The sequence below is a fragment of the Anomaloglossus baeobatrachus genome, chromosome 3, assembly GCF_048569485.1.
Source record: "Anomaloglossus baeobatrachus isolate aAnoBae1 chromosome 3, aAnoBae1.hap1, whole genome shotgun sequence".
Lineage (NCBI taxonomy): Eukaryota > Metazoa > Chordata > Amphibia > Anura > Aromobatidae > Anomaloglossus > Anomaloglossus baeobatrachus.
In genome coordinates, this window is record NC_134355.1 from 591,051,023 (window position 1) to 591,073,981 (window position 22,959).

Here is a 22,959-nt window from a genome sequence, read left to right on the forward strand (position 1 = left end):
GGGAAGGATCAAAATATTTTGGCATCGATCTACAGCAATACCTACAGTATGTATTGTTTAATAAGTAAACACATTTTTCTGGTACAGTACATTTCATCTAGATTTCTTTTTACCTTCATTAGATTACATTTATATGAATGTTTTGACATGTTTCTTATTCTGATGTTATTTGTTTTTTTACACCACTTTTCACCTTGTACAATTTATACTTACATTTCTTTGTGACTTACGGTATCTTTTGTTTTTCAGTCTGAGAACATATGCTTCAGAAATGTTAAGATCATTGAGAGTAGTAGTCTTCTTGCTTCTACTGATAACCGTTGGGTTCTTTTATGGAATTACCTACAGAGAGAGAATTATTCCTTACGTGTCTTATATCTCAGGAAATAACATATTAAATGGATCCTTTATGCTGATAGGTGAAGATTTCAATCCCATAAATGGTTGGGAAAACATCACAATTACATCTAGTACCAAAGTATCACGTGTTAAGGAAAACACGTTATTGGAGACCATCACTATGTCTTTAAGCACATCAATGAACATTGCTGTAAAGTCTCCCGCTGAAATATTAAAAGATGGTGATGGGATCATATATTTGGAAACTACAGATCGAATTCAGCCTCCTGCATTAGTTTTATGTGCCATAGAGTCAGCAGCTCGTGTGTACAAAAACCGACCAGTAGCTTTCTTCATGAAAGGATTAAATAACACCAACATTGAAGAAACAGTGAAAAGACATTTCTCAGTGCTCTCATCCATGAAGAACATTTACTTCTTACCTCTGAGAATGGAAGAACTGTTTATTGACACTCCACTTCACTCCTGGTATCACAAGGTAATGTACACCAAATTCCTATTAGGTGTTATGTAGTTAAAATGACCAAATGTAAACCAGACTTTTATTTGTCTAGGGTTGACCTAAGCATCATCCGGTAACTTCTATCCTATCCCTCTCATTGCGCTAGTACCCCGATTTTGGAGCGGGTGGAGAACGGATCATGAAGGCTTCATCCTCGTCGGGTAAATTGCCAGGACGCCTGAAGCTCCTTCCTGACCTAAGGTCCACGTACCCTGTTGTGTCCTGGCCCCTGCCCGGTAATATCACAAGGCCGCCAGCTGTCCTCCTTGACACTCCGTGCCCCTTGTCACGATCCCCTGCGACCGGGGTCCAGCTCCTATTAGGCCAGACCAACGTCTGCCACCTAGCAGTCTCAAGGAGCCCCGCTCCTGACCTCTCCTCTCGAGCGTCACCACTTCACAACTGACTGACTCCTGACACACCTGACCTCCCCTTCAACCAACCCCCCAAGTGGGCGACCCTATTCCCTTCAGGCCAGCCACTGGTGTGTCTGGTGTGTGTGGTGCAGAGTGTTCCTAGGATTTTGATTAGCTTGTTCTTAGCAACACCAAAGGTCAGGGACCCGTAACCAAGGAGGAGGTGGATATCATGCAGAAGGGCAGATTGCACAATACCCTGTGACGACCTGATAGGCCAGGGCGTCACAAGTATAGGACTCCAGGAACCACGGGGCATCTGTGGAAGTACGGAATCAAGGCTCACAGGACTAAACACAAGGCGGGGTGCAGATCCTAGGACAGCCGGACACTTTATGGTCAACTGTTAGATCTGCCAGGTGAGGGGATCTCCAGGGTCCCTTGCCAACCAAAGAGTCTGAAGCATCAGCAGCAAAGTGGGGACCTTGGATCAGGGACAAAAGTCCACCCATTAAATAGTCCAGGCTGCCTGCAATAGGACCAAGACTGAAACGGAGGGGCTCCCCTCAAAGCTCTAAGCCACGGGGGCCCAATACCAACAAGTGTGCATGGAGGACAGCTACCTCAAGTCACAGCTGGCACGGACAACAAGGGGAGCGGGAACACCTTGAACCGGCACCAGCAGGTACAGGTACCAAGCCAAAGTAAAAAGGCAAGTTGAAACTGCAATACCGGTGTGGAGTGTTTCCTTCTCGCCTCCATACACATACACTGACTACCCCTTACTATAGCCCCCCTCATCATCCACTGCTGGGGCCTAGCCCTGCTTGTGGAGGGACCAAAACACCTAAGCTGCATTACTACACCAGCCCCAGCAGGAACCTGCAGCGGCGGCTTTAATAATCTGGCCGCACACCGCAAGTGTCATAGTCAAAAACTCTTTTATTTTATTTTCTTTTATTTTTTTCTCCATTTTTCACCCCTTTTATCGGACCGACCCCCAGGGTCATGGGACCGGGTATCGGCCGCGACCACGACTGTTCCCCCCTGCGCACCACATGCCCGGGACTGAGTACCCCACAGCCCTTGGGCAGCACATATACATAAACACATGACACATTTCACATTAGTATAATACAACGTAGTCGGTGTCTTCAGGGCAATGTCCCCATCCTTACAACTACAAGCTCCTGGGAGGAATAAAGTTTATTTTCTACTAGTAGCTGCACTTTCAGTATGATGACTAGACAGCACTTTAACACTATTAACCTGCACAATAAGCCTACAATTGCAGGTTAATATAATTTGGCAATGTGACAGGTTCTATTTAATAGAATTTTCATCACTATTATATGGGATTCACATTGCATTGCTCTGTGTACAGCATTACTGTTTGATCACTGCATTTTGACATTTTGATTAATGTATGATTTGAATTAAAATTTGGTTGGTAGAGATGAGGAAATCACTGCAAATTAATTTTCAGGAGTTGATAGTGTACCGCCCCGCGGCCTCGGCTGCGGCCGCCGAGCCGCTCGGATCCGTGCTCGCGTTCTACGGGTGGTTACTCGAGCCTCTCCCGGACCCGGGGGTCACGTCGCTCTGCAAGGGGGGGTTGGCGTTACACGCGGGGGAGGCGGGTATTTGGTTTTGGGACGATTGTTCGTGACACCACCCACGTGTTGTGGTGATGGTGGAAACCACCGCTGTGGTGAAGGTACGGGGACTCCCGGGAGCAGTGTAGTGGCGCAGCTAGGTGTTGGCCCCTCCGTGGGTAGGGGATGTTGGTCCCGGGGCACGGTTGTGCGAGGGCCGGGGTGCTGGGCGCAGTTTTGCGGTGCAGCGTGGTGCGGTGCCTGATGGCACTGGTGTACTCACGATTAAACCACACAGAGTCACTGGTAAACCAAACGAAGGTATGAACAGGGCCCGCAGCCGGCTGCAGCTTCCTAGTCGGGTTGGCAATGTCCACCTTTCTCCTGCACCTATGTTGTAGTTTGACTACTGTGCCTGAGCACTGGTAGTCCGCTCCCCGGCGTGTAGATGTTGGAGGAGCTCGTTTGCTCACAGGCGCTGGCCCTTGGATCTCTGGCCTTTGGTGGTGGCTACTATCCGGACGGGTTGGGCTGTTGCCTTCAAACGGGACTTTGGTGGGTATGAACTCCTGAGGTCCAGACCGCAATCAGTTAATTCGACTATGGTGGTGGCATATAGCCTAGTTCGGGGTCTGAGTACCCTGCCTGGTGCTCCGGTATCCTGTTAGCTCCCCAGTTCAGTTCCGGCGGGCCACTACCCGTCCCGGTCCCTTACGGTTCCGCTGGTCGCGTTCCCGGTCTCCTGCAGGCGGCCACTGCCATCTGCCTGCCTGACTGTTTGAACCGTCTGTCTGCACAGGACTCTGTACTGAACTTGACTGCTCTCTTTGCTGACCTCTACTCAACTCCTTGTGTTTTCCCTGCCTCAGGCCAGTAGACTCCTCGGGGGCGTGTCTTTCCACCTGACTCCGCCCACCTGGTGTACCTGTCTAACACTGAGGGAGGCAATCAGGTCTTTATGGTTGACTGAAGGTACCTTTCTAGTGTGGGGGTGCATGTGGTGAGTGTTGTAACCTGTGACCCCTGGGGTCCAGGGCGTCACATTCCCCCTTGGTTTAATGCAGACTGTCCGCGGGCTGCCCATTCACACCGGTTTATTTTGTTGTTAACTGCAAAAAGATAAATAACAGGTAAAAACGTTCAAAAAGCATTTTCTTTTCTTCCCTTACGGGAGGCACATCACTTGAACCATTGCAAACGGGAAAACAAACATTTTTAATAACATTAACGGGGACGGGTCTTTCCGCTTTCCCAACCAAGCAACCTGAACCTTGATGCTGCCCCTAAGAAACAGTCAGCACCCCTTTTCCCCAGTCCGGAAAACGGGAACTGACCCAGGCCACCCAAGCAGGAACGGGTACGGTGCTACCACCCGGCAGTCCTTCAGAGGCCCCACGTCCAAGGGGACCCCTGACCCGGAGGATGGTCACCGGTCCTGGTGGTGACCGGACCCCAGCCTGCTCTGCTGCCAGTCCTTCCTCCAACCAGCCTCTCCGGGGACTGGAAATTGCGGGAAGGGGCAGTTGGGGACTATTTACAAACCTAATAGTTTTTGGGTGGCTTGCATGTTCTCAGCCTTGTCTTTAAGGGGTAAAGGTGACAACATCAGTCCCAATGGGGACGGGCACTTCAGCAGCCAACGAGCTACCACCAAATAAACTGTTGGTCCCAACGGGGACTGTCCTTTTGACAACGGGAGTCCGCTGCCTCACTTTTCATTGTGAGAAGGTGGCGGGGAAGCTCAGAGGTCCAGCTGAGCACCCAGGTGCACCCTCCTTACGCCTGGGGCTTGCACAGAGATTTGGGACATCTGGGATTCACGGGCCTCACCATGAACGGGCCCTGCCTCCTGGCGGGCCAGCAGGTCTGGGAAGGTTTGATCCTGCAGGGGCATTTTCCCCGAGGCGGGCCTCTCGCTCACCCGCACCACGGCTGCCATCTCTTCTATCTCTTGCTTCCAGCCCAGAGCCTGCTGCATCGACTCAACCCGGACCTGGATGCAGAACTGCGCCAACTTTCTTTCCAGCCACGTCGCCATTCCCGGCGGTAACGGGACCCATGCTGCCTCAGCTTCAGCGTCTTGGGCGGGCGCCGCTCCTGCGGCCCACGCGGGAACTGTTGCATCTCCTTTTCCACTGGTGGTCTTCCCTGTAGGCGGGTCTCCTTGGGCCAGGACCGTGGCCTCCGCTGCCGGTGGAGACGTCCGGGCGGGGAAGTAGCGGCGGCCGGCGCGGGCACCGGGAGAGACCGTGTAGGAGCCGGTGGCAGACCAGGTCCCTCAGCCACAGCGGCTGGTCTCTCAAGGACATAGGGGCGTGGGTCACCTACCCGCTCCTCAAGAATGGTCTCCACTTCGTACAACCGCGCGACTGTAACCAGCTCCCCCACCTCGGCCGTCCATCAATCCATCAGGCAGAGCGCATCTCCGCTTGGTTGCGGCGACACAGCAGCATCGTTTGGGCCTCCAGCCATGCCGGTGTTCTGGGCGCGGGCTCCGGGGCTTTAGGTTTGCTGGATGGGGCGGACATGTTTCATTCTCGGGATCCAGGAACAAGACGGGTGCAGAGTCCTGGCGTCCCTGCTTCTTATCCCCGAGATCACATGAGGCCAGCTCTTTGCCCGCCCCCTTTTGGTTTTTCTACAGCACTCTTTGGGGGCGGGGCTTCATTTTCGTGCCTCCACTGCTTGGGGAAGACGACTCGAGCTGGAAACCTTCGCGCCCAAGATGGCGGATCTTCAGATTTTTTTTTTTCTTTCAGTGGGACGCCGCTGACTGGAATCACAAGGCACACTTCTACCGGTAAGTAGACTGGTTCTATCCTGTTCGTGACGCCAAGCCGCTCAGATCCATGCTCGCGTTCTACGGGTGGTGGCTCGAGCCTCTCACGGACCCGGGGGTCACGTCACTCTGCAAGGGGGGGGGGTTGGCGTTACACACGAGGGAGGCGGGTATTTGGTTTTGGGACGATTGTTCGTGACGCCACCCACGGGTTGTGGTGATGGTGGAAACCACCGCTGCGGTGAAGGTACGGGGACTTCCGGGAGCGATGTAGTGGCGCAGCTAGGTGTTGACCCCTCCGTGGGTAGGGGATGTTGGTCCCGGGGCCCGGTTGTGCGAGGACCAGTGTGCAGGGCGCCGTGTTGCGGTGCAGCGAGGTGCGGTGCCTGATGGCACTGGTGTACTCACGATTAAACCACACAGAGTCACTGTTAAACCAAACGAAGGTATGAACGGGGCCCGCAGCCGGCTGCAGCTTCCTAGTCGGGTTGTCCAAGTTTCTCCTGCAATGTCCACCCTTCTCCTGCACCTATGTTGTAGTTTTACGACTGTGCTTAAGCACTGGTAGTCCGCTCCCCGGCGTGTAGATGTCGGAGGAGCCCCTTTGCCCGCAGGCGCTGGCCCTTGGATCTTTGGCCTTTGGCGATGGCTATGTCGTGGGCGGAGGGGTGGGAACGCCGCTCGCCTGGGAATCGCTGGTGCTCGGGTTCGGTGCTTCTGCTCCTCGGTGCTTGAGCACGGGGCTGGACCCGGGGCTCGAGCAGCGCCTCCTCGCCCACGAGAGAAAAGGGGAGGTTTGTGGTGGGATGTCGGTCGTGATGCCACCCACAGGTTGTGGTGATGGTGGGCACTACCGCTGCTGGTGATGGGAGATCCCGGGAGCGATGGCGGAGAGCAGCTGAGATGTTGACCCCTCCGTGGGTAGGGGCTGTTGGTCCCGGGGTCCCGGTTGGGGAGTAGGGAGGAGGTGTAGGTGCAGGTGCCGATATGGGGAGGCAGCGTGGGCGCAGGTGCAACGTTGCGGTGCAGCGCGGTGCCGGATGGCACTGTTGTACTCATTCAGATACAGAATGACAGAGTCTCTGGTAAACCAAATGGCTGGATGGACGGGGCCCACAGCCGGCTGCGGTGTTCTCACTCTCCCCGGATAGGTTGATGGTGACTGTCGTTTTCCTGCACCTGTGTAAGTGTATTTGACTCCTATGGCTTCCCACGGGTAGTCCGCTCCCCGGCGTGTACGTGTCGGGAGAGCCCGTTTACCCGCAGGCGCTGGCCCTTGGATCTCTGGCCCTTGGCGGTGGCACTTATCTGGACGGGTTGGGCTGTTGCCTTTTGACGGGACTTAGGTGAGAATGAACCCCTGAGGTCCAGACCGCAATCAGAGAATTTGACCTTTACGGTGGCTTTGAGCCTGGTCGGGGTCTGAGTACCCTGCCTTGGTGCTTGGCTTCAATCGGCTCCCCAGTTCTGTACCGGCGGGCCACCGCCCGACCCCGGTCCTACGGTTCCGCTGACCTACGCCAACTCCTGCAGACGGCCACCACCATCTGCCGACCTTGCTGAGCGTGCCTGGGCTCCAACCCAGACACAAACAGTTTCACTCCTCACACTTTCACTGTCTACCACCAACTACTGTCCACTCTTTTAACTGTCTACTTTTCCCGCCTCCAGGCCTGTGAACTCCTCAGTGGGCGGGGCCAACCGCCTGGCTCCACCCCACCTGGTGTGGACATCAGACCCTGGAGGGTGGCAACAAGGGTTTCTTTTTGACTGGTGTCACCTACCCAGGGGAGGGGGTGTGTGTGGTGTTAATGTACTGTGACCCCTGGGGGTCCAGGGCATCACACTCCCCCTTGGTAAAATGCAGACTGTCCGCGGGCTGCCCGTCTATCACAGGTTTGATTTTCTGAAAAATATAAATAACAGAGAAAAACAAACAAACGTTATGCATTTTTGTCAACTCTTCCCTGACGGGAGGCATGTTACTTTAAACGTTGCAAACGGTAATGAAAAACATTTTTTTAATAACAACGGACGGGTCCCAGTTCTTCCGCTTTCCCACCCAAACAACCTAAACCTTGATGCTGCCCCTAAGAAATGGGCAGCACCCCTTTTCCCCAGTCCGGAAAACATAACCTGGTTCAGGTCGCCCAAGCGGGAACGGGTACGGTGTCTCGCACCTGGCTGTCATTCAGGGGGCCCCACATCCAGGGGGCCCCCTGACCCCGGAGGGTGGTCACCGGACCCCAGCCTGCTCTGCTGCGGGTCCTTCCTCCAACCTGCCTCTCCGGAGGCAGTTAACGGAACTCCAGCCCGGAATTATTTACAAGCCCACCAGTTTGTGGGTGGCCTGTGAGTTCTCGGCCATGTTCATGATTTCTCATGTGGGCAAGGGCTTTTAAGGTTAAGAAAACATAACTTAGGGTCCCAACGGGGACTTTAACTTTGGTTACCATTACTCCAGCTCTCCCTCCGACGCAGACTCGACCTCTGCTTCAAACATCTGCAATACACAGCAGGCGTGGTGGGAGAGGGCCATGCGATATCCATTCCCTCCGTTCCGCGGGATGTAAGTGGCTGCCGGGGCACTGCCGTTGAGGAGACTTTCATCGGCCTCCTCCGATTCCGAGACCGGCTCCGTGTCAGCCCCTGAGCCGCTATCATTTGACTCCAGGTGGCTGGTGGTGGGGTCCTGCAGATCGGTTACGGTTTCCAACTGGGCCCAAACCAGCGGCTCCTCGGCGGCAGGCGGGTCGTCGTCAGATGTAGCACGGGGGCCCACCATCGGCTCCCTTGAACTAACCGCTCCTGCGGCCTGCGCGGGGACTTCAGCGCTCAGCTGGCTGGCGATCTCTCTAACATCTGGGCCCTGGCGGGGCAGCATCACAGACTCCACTTCTGACGTTGAGGGCAGCAGGCTGAGCAGGGAAGCACAGGCGGCCGGCACGGGCCATGGGGGAGGCCAAGTGGGGGCCAGGGGCAGACCGGGTCCCTCAGCCGCAGCTGCCGGTGTGGGTCACCTGCCAGCTCCACTAGAAGGGTCTCCATCTTAGGCTCCCGAGCCATCTTCGCCAGCTCCTCCACCCCTTTGGTCCGGGCCCTCATCCACGTCGCTGTTCCGAGCGCGGGCTCTTCGAACTGGCTAGACGAGGCGGACATGTTACTTGCTCGGCTTCCAGGAACAATACGGGTGCACGATCCTGGCGTCCCCGCTATCCTATCCGGTTCTGTACCAGCGGGCCACCGCCCGACCCTACGGTTCCGCTGACCTACGCCAACTCCTGCAGACGGCCACCACCATCTGCCGACCTTGCTGAGCGTGCCTGGGCTCCAACCCAGACACAGTTTCACTCCTCACACTTTCACTATCTACCACCAACTACTGTCCACTCTCAAATGTCTACTTTTCCCGCCTCCAGGCCTGTGAACTCCTCAGTGGGCGGGGACAACCACCTGGCTCCGCCCCACCTGGTGTGGACATCAGACCCTGGAGGGTGGCAACAAGGATTTCTGTTTGACTGGTGTCACCTACCCAGGGGAGGGGGTGTGTGTGGTGTTAATGTACTGTGACCCCTAGGGGTCCAGGGCGTCACAGCTACTATCCGGACGGGTTGGGCTGTTGCCTTCAAACGAGACTTTGGTGGGAATGAACCCCTGAGTTCAGACGTAAATCAGTTAATTCGACTATGGTGGTGGCATATAGCCTAGTTCGGGGTCTGAGTACCCTGCCTGGTGCTCCGGTATCCTGTTAGCTCCCCGGTTCGGTTCCGGCAGGCCACTACCCTGTCCCGGTCCCTTACGGTTCCGCTGGTCGTGTTCCCAGTGTCCTGCAGGCGGCCACTGCCGTCTGCCTGCCTGACTGTTTGAACCGTCCGTCTGCACAGGACTCTGTACTGAACTTGACTGCTCTGTTTGCTGACCTCTACTCAACTCCTTGTGTTTTCCCTGCCTCAGGCCAGCAGACTCCTCGTAGCCGGCTATTGCCATTCTCGCCCTGCACTCACGGTACACCAGTGTACTGCAAGTCCAGTGTGATTTTTCTCTCGCCCCATAGACTTGAATGGGTGTAAGAGAAACCAGGAACGCATTACAGTCGCAGCATGCTGCGATTGTTTTCTAGGTCCGATTAAGGCTAAGAAAATAATTGCTCATGTGTGCTGACACACAGACTAATATTAGTCCGACTCGCACTGATTTTCATGCCGTGTGTCTAAAGCCTGCTTTACATGTTACGATTTCGCATACGATATCGTATGCGATCGTAACCACCCCCATCGTATGTGCGGCACGTTCAATTTTGTTGAATGTGCCGCACAAATGATTATCCCCCGTCACACGTACTTACCCATCCATACGACCTTGATGTGGGCGGCGAACGTCCACTTCCTGGATTGGGAGGGACGTTTGGCGTCACATCGACGTCACGTGACAGCCGGCCAATAGAAGTGGAGGGGCGGAGATGAGCGGGACGTGAACATCCCGCCCACCTCCTTCCTTCTGCATTGCTGGCCGGGAGCCGCAAGACGCAGGTAAGATCTGTTCATCGTTCCCGGGGTGTCAAACACTGTGATGTGTGCTACCCCGGTTACAATGAACAACCTGACGTTCAATTTATGAGGAATGAACGATGTGCGTGCGATGAACGTTTTACCGTTCAATCGTAATCGCACGTAGCTGTTACACACTACAATGTACCTTACGATGCCCGATGTGCGTCACTTACGACGTGACCCCGCCGACACGTAAGATATATTGTAGTGTGTAAAGCGGGCTTTAGGCCTTAATGCTCAACTTCCCATTCTGTTACCTGCCCTGACACAGCCTCGGGACACCACAATCCCCATCTTCCACATGCAGCAGACATTGCAGATGATTCTGAGACTGTTTTTTTCCATGGCATATAATTTAGCTTCATAGTAGTAAATTTAAGGTGATATTATTTGCAGATATTGGTAAAAATATCTAACTTTTAGCTAAAATTTAGAACATTTCACAATTTTCAAACTATGAATTTTTATACCATTAAATCCAAGAGATATGTCACAAAATATAGTTACTAAACAACATTTTCCACACAAAGAGTGTACTTTACATCAGCATATTTTTTTAAACATCATTTTTTTGCATTAGAAAGTTAGAAGGGTTCAAATTTTATCAGCAATTTCTCATTTTTCCAACAAAATTTACAAAATTATTTTTTTTAGCGACTACTTCACATTTGAAGAGACTTTGAGAAGCCTAGGTGATGGAAAATATGCAAAAGTAACACCATTGTGAAAACTGCACCTCTCAAACTGCTGAAAACCACATCCAAGAAGTTTATTAACCCTTTGAATGCTTCACAGGAATTAGAGCAATGCGGGGAAAAAAAAAATAAAATGTAACTTTTTGACACAAAAATATTTTAGTTCTAAATTTAGTATTTTCACAAGGGCAACAAGAGAAAGTGCACCATACAATTTGTTGTGCAATTTTACGTATACCTCATATGTTACCCCATTTTGTAAACTATACACTTCAAGGAATTTACCTAGCTGTTTTCAGAGTACCTTGAACCCAAAGATGCTTCACAGAATTTTTCACCATTGAGCCATAAAAATGAAAAAAATACATTTTTACCACAAGAATATTACTTTAATCACAATTTTTTTATTTACATAAGGGTAGGAGGAGAAAATTGACTTTACAATTCCTTAAGCAACTTCTCTTGAGAATGCTGATATCCCATATATGGTGGAAATCTACTGTTTTGGTGCATGGCAGGGTTCGGAAGGGAAGGTGCGCTACTTAAATTTTTCATTGCAAAATTGGCTGCAATCATTAGCAGATGCCATGTTTCATTTACTGAGCCCCTGTCATGCCTAAACAGTGGAGCTCCCCCACAACTGACCCCATTTTGGAAACTAAATCCATCAAGGAATTTATCTAAATGATTGGTGAGCACCTTGATCCACCAGTTGTTTCCCAGAATTAGGCAACGTTGAGCTGGGAAAATTAAATGCACCATACAATTTGTTATACAGTGTCAGCTTAGCACCGTAACCCCTTTATGACCGCCGTATGGATTAAAACATTGGTAGCAAAGGGTACGTATTCCAATCTGCTGTTTTAAAATGGCGGTAAGAAAAAGGTGAATAGCGCCCCCAGCGTTGGAAAATCTCCAGGGTTTCAGCTCCGGAAGTAGCTGAGACCCTGGAGATTACAATTCGGGCCATTTTTCCTGGTGCCCAGTCTTGTGATCATCGGTATACACCGTATACCGATGATCACGTTACATTAAATGACAGCACCAGTAAAAAAATATTTATCTCCCTCTGGCATGATCAAACATGTCAGGTGAGAGATAAATATCCTCCCCTAATCTCCTCCAGTCCCCCGGTGTTGCCAAAGTGCCCCCCCTGATCCCAAACTCCCTCACAATCTTCCAAGATGGCAGCGCGCACGACTGGCGCACCTGCCGCATTCCTCCTCCTCTCATTTCTGTAGCATGTGACATGTCACATGCAACAGAAAAGTCGTCCCCATGTCCTGCCAGATCACCCACCATCACCCTTTGTCACCCCCCCTCCCCCCGGTCTTTCCCGGTACCTGCTGTCACACCGGTCCCTGTGATCCCTCCTCCATCTGAAAAGATGGTGGCCGCATGTGCAGACAGCGGCTGTCAGCCGCCTCATTGCAGAGCAGGGACGCTGAGCTTTTTGCAGCTCATACTGCTGTACTGTGGACCGGGGGAGTGTGAGTGCAGTAACTGTGAAGCCCCACAGGTGTTGTGTCGGTGTATTACCTTCAGGGACTCCACGTGGATGATACAGTCTGGTCACAGGTAGGGAACCTTCTTTTAGGATTGTCGTGATGCCACTCTCGGTATTGCAGTCAGTGGGGACCGCCACTGCAGTTTAAGGGGTGCCTGGGGCTGATGGTGGGTGCAGTCAGTTGTAGTGGCCTCCCGAGAGTGAGGCAAGTCCCAGGACCCTGTCTAGGTGTGTGGAACCACAAGGCGCAGAATGACTCAGGCACAGTCCAAACAGTCTTTCAGGGATTTTACTCACTGGTGGCAGGGTGAGTAACCCGGGCGTAGCTGGGATGAACAAGGCTGGAACCAGGCGTCCTTCGGGCTGACTTGTGAGGGTGGCTACTGACTCGCCTTCTCTAGCCCTTCTGTTGTTTGTGATGACCCCGACTTGAAGACCCTACGGGAGTCACCCAGGGAAGTTGCTGCTCCCCTCGTTTCGGCCCGTTTGCTTGTAGCCTGGACCAGGTCACTCCGGCTTCTTGCCTCCTGTGAACTATGGGCCCTCTCTTTGCTACGTGGCTGCGGACTCTGTGGTGGTATTGTGTGGGCTTTAAGGGCCCCACACAGGCAGGTTTGGCAGAAGAAAGGTGAATCTATTTCTGCACTGGGACCTGTTACCCCTGTGGGCCTGGTACCTCCCTGGCAGTCCCCTTACTCTGCCACCCATTTGCTCTCTCTAGCCTTGGGTGGATTTCGGGTGGCACTACCAGATGACCGATCTCCCCCATCAGTAGTCACTGCGCGTACGCTGTCAGCTTGTGTCAGACTCCAGGGTCTGCTGCACGTGACTGCTCTCCCTGAGCTGCACTCACTAACTGGCTCACTCGTGGGTTCTGCACGTCCGCTCTGTCTGAGCTCCACTTCCAGACTCCTCACTCCTCTCTCCTCTGCTTCAGACTGCTTGTTCCTCCTTCTCTTCCTCTTTCCCCACTTGTGCCTGCCTACGTCACCTAGCAACCAGGCTCTCTACCACACCCCTTGAGTGGACATGGAGGCTACGCCCCCTCCTGGAAGAACTCACAAGTCCTCCCAAAGGTACATGTGTGAGACCTGATTACTATGTGCCTGTGTAGTCACACCTCGGTCAGCCTTCTGGATTACCTGTATTATACTGCCCCCAGCATGGGAGCAGTACTCATTGGTGCCTGACCAGGTCTGGGGCGCTCAATAAGCTGCAGCCACACTCTTCACATGGAGGGCCTACTGTTCCAGAAAATGAGGAATACGTCCTCTGAGCGTGCCCCTCATATTCTGGAATGAGATTACTGCAGGTCACTCTGCCCTCGGTTGGACCAGGAAAGTGTGAGTGCAGTATTCTCAGATCACTGCAGCCACATTTCTCACATGGAGAGATTGCTCTTCCAGTAAATGACGGATACATTCTCTGAGCATGCCCCCATATTCTGGAAGGTCCAGAGTCATCATGGGACCTCCAAAATGGATTATGGCGGATCGGATTTTTTTCTTTTCAATAAATTGGTGCTAGATGGAATGTTTTGGGGTGCATTTTTTCAAATAAAATTTTTTTTCTTGTCTTTATTTTTTTATTACTGACTGGGTTAGTGATGTTGGGTATCTTTTTAGATGACCTGACATCATAACCTCCGGGCTTGATGCCATGTGACATTACACAGCTGGTGTCAACCCCATATATTACCCTGTTTGCCACCGCGCCAGGGCAGGGGATGAGCTGGGGCAAAGCACCAGAATTGGCCCATCTAAATGGATGCGCCAATTCTGGGGTGCCTGCAGCCTGCTATTTTAAGGCTGGAAAGAGCCAATAACTATGGACTTTCCCACCCTGAGAATACCAGACCACATTTTTTTTATTACTAATTTATGAACAATTTAAAAAAACAGCGTGGTATGACCTCCAAATTGGATTACCAGCCTAGGTAAAGCTGATAGCTGGGGTCTGCAGGCTGCAGCTGTCTGCTTTACCCTATCTGGCTGTCAAACATGGAGGGGACCCTATGTTGTTTGTTTTTTTAATTATTAATTTATTGGCTAAATACAAGGCTAAGCAACATTTAGTGCCACATGAAAGTCATTAAAGGGTGCCAGCTTAGAATATGCAGGGGGTAGGACATTCATTATATATGTGTTTTATTTTTATTTATCCATCCAACCATCCTATCTTTTTAGGCTGCGTACCCACGATCAGCGTTTGCAGTTTTTTGGATGCAGAGTGTTTTTGTGTTGTCCAAAATGCTGAGTTGTGCAGTACAAGCTTAGTGGAAGGATTTATAGAACTCTCCTGCCCACTGTGCTTCTTTTCTCTGCAGCATAAACTGACCTGTGGCGTGGCTTTCTGACACGCAGCATGTCAATTTATGCTGCGGAGACGAAAATGTTCTCCACCGGGAGAATAGAGCTAAAGTTCACAGCGGCCTGAACCTGGATCATGGGCACGGGCAGCCCCGTTCTCCAATGGACAACACTCACATCTCTGCATCTGCGTCCTAGACACGGTGTCATCGAATTGTGGGTACGTAGCCTAAAAGTGAGAAATTTGCTGCTGCAGCAACATTTTTTTGAAGTACCATATTTTTCGGACTATAAGACGCACCGGACCATAAGACACACCCTGGTTTTAGAGGAGGAAAATAGGAAAATAAAATTTTAAGCAAAAAATGTGGTCATGACTAGAGATGAGCGATGTTCGAATCGAACCGTTCACCAATTTCAAATTCGAGTGGTTTTGAGCGGTGTTTGAGTTGAATGATTTGCATCATGTTCGACCGTTCGAGCTACCATTCGATAACGGTTCGATCACCAAAAGTGTGGCTTTTCACAGTAAGGCTATGTGTGCACGTTGTGTATTTGCATGCGTCCTGCGTCCCCAGCACAATCCCTCTCTCTTTCCTACTCACCGATCAGTGGCGCGGCGCTGCACGGCTGTCACAAAGCTCTGGCGGCTTTTCCTCTTTTGAAAATGGATGCCGCTCATTATTCAATCTGATATTCCCTGCTTTCCACCCACCGGCGCCCATGATTGGTTGCAGTCAGACACGCCCCCACGCTGAGTGACAGCTGTCTCACTGCAACCAATCACAGCTGCTGGCGGGCAGGTCTATATCGTGCAGTAAAATAAATAAATAATAAAAAAAAAAAAAACTGCGGTTCCCCCCAATTTTGATACCAGACAAAATAAAGCCACACGGCTAGAGGCTGGTATTGTCAGGATGGCGAGCGCCATGCTATGGGGAGCCCACCACCCTAACAATATCAGTGAGCAGCTGCCCAGAATTTCCGCATGTATTAGATGCGACAGTCCCGGGACTCTACCCGGCTCATCCCGAATTGCCCTGGTGCGGTGGCAATCAAGGTAATAAGGTTACGTTAATCATGGCAGGCGTCTCCCCGAGATACCTTCTTCCATGATTAACCTGTAAGTGAAAGTAAATAAATACACACAGCGAAAAATCCTTTATTTGGAATAAAAGACAAAAAAAACCCTCTTTTACCACTTTATTAATCCCCAAACACACATCCAGGTCAGAAGTAATCCACACGACACTTTCAGCTCTGCTACATGAAGCTGACAGGGAGCACCGTAGAACACGAGCGCTCTGTGTCAGCTCCACGCAGCAACTGAAGTGAGCCGCGCTGTCACCGGAGACTTCACTCAGGTAGTACCTGCGTATGTCTCTCTCTCTCTCTTCTCTCTCGTCTATCTTCATTTCTCATTTCTTTCTCTCTTCTCTCTCCTCTCTCTCCTCTCTCTCTGTCTCCTCTCTCTCTCCTCTCTCTCTCCTCTCTCTTCTCTCTCTCCTCTCTCTTCTCTTTCTTCTCACCTCTCTCTCCTCTCTCTCTCCTCTCTTTCTTCTCTCCTCTCTCTCCTCTCTCTCTCCTCTCTTTCTTCTCTCTCTATCTCCTCTTTCTCTCCTCTCTCTCTTCTCTCTCTCCTCTCTCTCCTCTGTCTCCTCTTTCTTTCTCTCTCTCCTCTCTCAGTCTCTTCTCTCTCTTCTTTCTCCTCTCTATCTCTCTCCTCTCTCAGTCTCTTCTCTCTCTTCTCTCTACTCTCTCTTCTCTCTCTACTCTCTCTCACCTCTCTCTCTTCTCTCTCCTCTCTCTCTTCTTTCTCTCTCTTCTCTCTCCTCTTTTTCTCCTCTCTCTTCTCTCTCTTTCTCTCTTCTCTCTCTTTCTCTCTTCTCTCTCTTCTCTCTCTCTCCTCTCTCTCTCTTTTCTCTCTCTCCTCACTCTCTCTTCTCTCTCTCTCCTTTCTCTCTCCTCTCTCTCTTCTCTCTCTCTCCTCTGTCTCTTCTCTCTCACTTCCTTCTCTCTCCTCTATCTCGCCTCTGTCTCTTCTCTCTCTTCTCTCTCTTTCTCTCTTCTCTCTCCTTTCTCTCTCTCTCTCCTCTCTCTCTCCTCTCTCTCACCTCTCCCTCTCTTCTGTCTCCCCTCTCTCTCCTCTCTCTCCTCTCTTTCTCTCTCACTCATCTCATTCTGTCACTCATCTCTCTCTCATCTTTGCAGCTGAATAATCTACTTATGGTTTCTCTACTACAATACATAGGTCAAGATTACCAAATCTTACCATGCATTTCATTACGGGCAGTGGCTCAATGGGTAGAGATGCTGCCTAAGGAGAAGTAGTTCATGAGTTCGAGTCCCGGCCGTCCCGGTAAATCAGGTGTGAGCCGCGGGACACACCTCTAAAATCGGAGCTGTTCACAGAATGAGGCTGAATTGCTTTCTCTTCTCTCTCCTCTCTCTCTTCTTTTCTCTCTCTTCTCTCTCTCTCAGACCTGGCGATGATCAGCTGATGCGGTCACCTGACGGAATCAGCTGACACTATAGGTTGAGCGGTGAGGCCGGCTTTTTACCGCCCGGCCGGTTAAACTATCAGCTGATGCTGTAGGACAGGAGTCTGCACAGAAGTTCCAGCAAACCGATCAGCTGATATTGGATCCGGATTGGACAGCGCGGGACCCTTGACCCAGGATTACTATGGAGGGGGGTTCTTTATTTCAATAAAGATGGAGTCACTAATTGTGTTGTGTTTTGTTTCTAATAAAAATATTTTTCTGTGTGTTGTGTTTTTTTTTATCTGTACTAGAAATTCATGGTGGCCATGTCTAATATTGGCGTGACACCATGAATTTCGGGCTTAGGACCAGTTGATAATATGCAGCTAGCCCTAACCCCATTATTACCCAGCGAGCCACCCATCACCAGGGCAGCTGGAAGAGTTGGATACAGCGCCAGAAGATGGCGTTTCTATGAAAGCGCCATTTTCTAGGGTGGCTGCAGACTGCAATTTGCAGCAGTGGTGCCCAGAAAGCTTGGTCACCCTGCGGTGCGGATTCCAATCCCCAGCTGCCTGGTTGTACCTGGCTGGACAAAAAAATTGGGAGAAGCACACATCATTTTTTTTTAAATTTATTTCATGAAAATCCTGAAATAATTTTTTAAAAAAAGGGCTTCCCTATATTTTTGGTTCCCAGCTGGGAACAAATAGGCAGCTGGGGGTTGGGGTCAGCCCGTAGCTGCCTTCTGTACCTGGTTAACATACAAAAACATGGCGAAGCCCACTTATTTTTGGGGGGGGCAAAAAACTCCTGCATACAGTCCTGGATGGAGTATGCTGAGCCTTGTAGCTCTGCAGCTGCTGTCTGCTGTCTGTCTGTATGGAGGAGAGCAGACAGCAGCTGAAGAACTACAAGGCTCAGCATGCTCCATTCACTAGTGAATGCAGGAGAGCAGACAGCAGGTGCAGAACTACAAGGCTCAGCATGCTGCATCCAGGACTGTATGCTGGAGGGAGAGACAGGGGGAGCAGAACGACAAGGCTCAGCATGCTCCATTTACTGGTGTATGCAGGAGAGCAGACAGCAGCTACAGAACTACAAGGCTCAGCATACTCCATCCAGGACTGTATGCAGAAGTTTTTTGCCCACCAAAAAATGACGTGGGCTTCATATTTTTGTATGCTAGCCAGGTACAGCAGGCAGGTGCGGCTGTCCCCAACCCCCAGCTGCCTATTTGTAACTGGCTGGGAACTAAAAATATAGGGAATTAGTTCTTAATTATTTCATTAATTTCATGAAATAATTAAAACAAAAAATAACCACATGGGCTTTTCCCCATTTTTGTGTCCAGCCAGGTACAAATAGGCAGCTGGGGATTGGAATCCGCAGCACAAGTTGGCCCGAGCCCCTCTGCTGTGAATTGCAGTCTGCAGCCGCCCCAGAAAATGGTGCTTTCATAGAAGCGCCATCATCTGGCGCTGTATCCAACTCTTCCAGCAGCCCTGATGCTGGGTGGCTTGCTGAGTAATAATGAGTTAATACTAGCTTTGTTTTACTAGCTAGTATTAAGCCAGAGATTCTAAATGTCAGGCACGTATGACCCGGCCATTAAGAATCTCCAATAAAGGGTTAAAAAAAAGACACCACACAGAGAAAAAATACTTTAATAGAAATAAATACACAGACACACTTAGAGGCTCCATGTTTATTACTCCCTCTCACCCCTCCACGATCCTGGTCTTCTGTCTTCTTTCTCCTTCAACCCATGCAGCTCTGCTACATCAGCACTGCATGGGAGGAAGACGCTGTCTAATCACTCAATGAGTGAGCAGAGGCTGCGGGTTGTAAGCGGTGACGTCACCGCTGCCACCGTTGCAATAGTAATCTGACAAGCAGGTTTCTATAGCAACGGTGATCTCTGATCACCTGATTCCCGATGCCGCTAATCACCTGCTGTGGCATCCAGTCCCTGCATGTGGGCTGACTCTGTAAAGAGCGCTGACATGTAGGAACGGGGAGCCAAGCATGTGTCCAAGCATCTCGCCAGTAGACGGAGATGCTCAAACGAGCACCGCGTACCAGAGAGATGCACTGACAGGACCTAGCATGACGTCTAGCCATGTGACCAGTCTGTAGCCAATGAGATAATAGACATGTGTCTGGTCACATGCTATGACAACGTCACGGAAGGTCATATCATAGTGCTGGTTACCGGGAGGGCGCAGCGATGATCAGAAGGAAAAGCGGTGGGAGACAGAGTCTGCAGTACGCATCGCGGGGACCTGTAAAAAAAAATGGCAATGTTTATTAACTGTATGTGTACATGTATAATGTGTTTGTAAGTGTTTGTGTTTGCCTGCCATTGTTTTCAATGGGGCTCGAAGGTGTTCGTCGAACATTCGTCGAACATTCGTCGAACACACCTGCCGTTCGATGAATTGAACCGAACTCCAACACTAGGGGGGTGGCTCATCTCTAGTCATAACACACTGTTATGGGGCGAGGATCTGTTGCTGACACTGTTATGGGGGTAATGTCCCCAAATTCTCTACTAAGGTACCCCATCCTGGTAATGATCCTCCTGCCTTGTATATACAGTATATGTCCCTCATCCTGGTATAGCCCACATCCTGCTATATGGCCGCATCCTGCTATATACTGGCATATGGCCGCATCCTTCTATATACTCCATCCTGGCATATGGACCCATCCTGTTATATACCCCCATCCTGCTCATATACCCCCATCCTGCTCATATACTCCCATCCTGCTATAAACCCCCATCCTGATATATACCCCCATCCTGCTATATAACCCTATCCTGCTATATACCCCCATCCTGCTCATATACCCCCATCCTGCTCATAATATACCCCCATCCTGCTCATAATATACCCCCATCCTGCTCATATACCCCCATCCTGCTCATAATATACCCCCATCCTGCTCATAATATACCCCCATCCTGCTCACAATATACCCCCATCATGCTATATGCCCTCATCCTACTATACACCCCCATCCTGCTATATACCCCCACCCTGGTATAGGCCTGCATCCTGTGGCACATAAAAGAAAATAAATGTTCATACTCACCTTACCTCACTCCCTGCAGCATCGCTCCTCCTCCGTCTGTGTCAGCAGCAGCGCCGGTGAGTGGAGCCGGCCACGATCCCGGCAGCACCGCGATGTTCTCCTGTCTGTGCCGGTGGCGGCTGTGTGTGGACACGTGCGCACAGCGATTATGTCATCACTGTGCGCACCACTAGTCTCCACACAGCCGCCGCCGGCACAGACAGGAGGACATTGCGGTGCTGCAGGGATCGTGGCCGGTGAGTATACTGACTCACTGCACCCCACGCTGATGTTGATACGCGGGGGGCAGTGAATACAGCCACGCATGATCACTCCAGGCTGAAGTTGCCAGGGGTGATCACTTTGGCAGGCTGTTTTTCCCTCGCCCATCATCCCGCCCACCTGCCAGCGCCGGCTTCAGCGCTGAGAGATGATGGGCGTACATATTAAATGAGCGGGTTCACGTGGTCTTGGCAGGCTGCAGCAGCCTGCTCGTGCCGCAGATGACCCGCTCCACCATGGCACCCTCAATCCCCACAGCCCTACATTCAGACTATAAGATGCACCCCCCACTTCCCCCCAACATTTGGGGGAAAAAAAGTGCATCTTATAGTCCAAAATATATGGTACCTGTGATTTAAAATGCTCACTATACCCCTTAATAAAATCCTTGAGGGGTCTAGTTTCCAAAATGGGGTCACAGGTGGGTGAACTCCATTGTTTAGGCACCTCAAGGGCGCTAAAAAATGCGACATGGTGTCCACTAATGATTCCAGACAATTTTACAGACAAATGGTGCTCCTTCGTTTTTCGAGCCCTGGTATGTGCTCAAACAGTTAATTTCCACCACATATGAGGTATCTACGTACTCATAAGAAATTGACCAATACATTTTATGGTGCACTTTTTCCTGTTACCCTGGTGGAAAAAAAAGCTATCTGGTTGAAGTAACAATTTTGTGGTAAAAATGTATTTTTTTTATTTTCATGGCACAACAATATAAACTTCAGTGAAGCACTCAGGAAATCAGAGGATTCACCAAACTTCTAGATAATTTTCCTGAGAGGTCTAGTTTCTAAAATGGTGTCACTTGTTGGAGGTTTCTGTTGTTTAAGTACCTTAGGGACCCTATAAATCCAGCATGGTACCTGCAATCTTTGTCAGCGAAATTTGCTTTCCAAAATTCAAATATTGCTCCTTCCGTTCCGAACCCTACCGTTTGTCCAAACAAAACTTTCTGACTACTTTTAGGGTATCACTGTACTCATGTACCGTACTCATGTACTGATGTGGGTAACAAACTGTGTGGTCCATTTTTTGGCATTACCTCTTGAAAAAGTGAGAAATCTGGTGCTAAATCAATATTTTTGTGAAAAAAAATGAAAATTTTCAATATGACGGCCTAATATTATCAAATTCTGTGAAGTATCTGTGGGTTCAAAATGCTCACTATACCCCAAGATAAAATCATTGAGGGGTCTCGTTTACAGAATGGGGGGGTCACTTGTGGGGGTTTCTGCTGTTTAGGGGTACCTCACGGGCCAGCAAATGCAACATGGTGCCCGCAATCTATTTCAGTCAAATTTGTGTTCCAAAATTCAAATATTGCTCCTTCTGTTCTGGGCCCTCCCATTTGTCCAAAGAGAGGTTTCTAACCACATGTGGGTTATCAGCGTGCTCAGAAAAAGATGGGTAACAAATTTTGGGTTCTATTTTGTTGTGTTATTTCTTCTAAAAGTGAATAACTTGGGGCTAGAGCAACATTTTTAGGTAACATGATGTATTTTTGTTTTCATTCCACATTGCTTTAGCTCATGTGAAGCACCTGAAGGGTTAATAAACTTCTTGGGTGTGATATTGAGCAATTTGAGGGGTGCAGTTTTTAGAATGGTATCACTTTTGGATGTTTTCTGTCACTTAGGCCTCACAAAGTTACTTCAAATGTGATGTGATCCCTAAAAAAATGGTTTTGTAAATTTTGTTGAAAAATGAGAAATTGCTGATGAACTTTGAACCCTTTTAACTTCCTAACCCTAAAAACGTTTGGTGTAAAAATTGCGTTTATGTGAAGTGGACATGTGGGAAATGTTATTTAGGAACTTTTTTGTCTGACATAACTCTCTGGTTTAAGGGCATAAAAATTTGAAAATTGCAACATTTTCATTAAATTTCTGATTTTTTCCATATTAAAGCAAAAATTATTGTCCTAAATTTATAACTATCCTGAACTACAATATGTCATTAAAAAAAACTTTCTCTGAATCACCGAGATCTGCTGAAGCGTTCCAGAGTTATAACCTCATAAAGTGACACTGGTCAGAATTGCAAAAAATGGCCTGGTCATTAGGTACAAAACTGGCTTCGTCCTTAAAGGGTTAATACCCTATATGTGGTCAAAAACTACTTTTAAGGCACAGTGCAAAGAGAAGAAGTGAAGGAATGCCATATTTCAGTTCAGATTTACTTGGAATGGTTTGCGGGTGCCATGTCACATTGGCAAAGCCACTGATATGCCATAGCAGCAGAAACCTCCCACAAAAGACCTCATTTTACAAATTGCACCTCTCAATGAATTCATCCAGGAGTTCAGTGAGCATATTGACACTACAGGTGTGTCACAAAATAATATTGGACGTGAAGAAAAAGCATTTACATTTTTACCACTAATTTGATGTTTTAACCCTATATTTCTAATTTTCTCAAGGCTTAGGTGCTGTAGAAGGAGCTGGATATAATACCGCTCTA

At 49.9% G+C, this 22,959-nt stretch overlaps 1 protein-coding gene across 1 annotated transcript in view; it reads left to right on the plus strand.

Annotated features, from left to right (window-relative positions):
- Nucleotides 1-271: 271 nt before the first annotated feature.
- Nucleotides 272-22,959, plus strand: part of LOC142295623 (alpha-1,4-N-acetylglucosaminyltransferase-like) — a 63,669-nt gene continuing 40,981 nt past the window's right edge. Inside the window, exon 1 of the mRNA XM_075338723.1 lies at nt 272-838. Within this exon, the coding sequence (XP_075194838.1) occupies nt 272-838 (567 nt within the window). The remainder of the gene's footprint in view (nt 839-22,959) is intronic.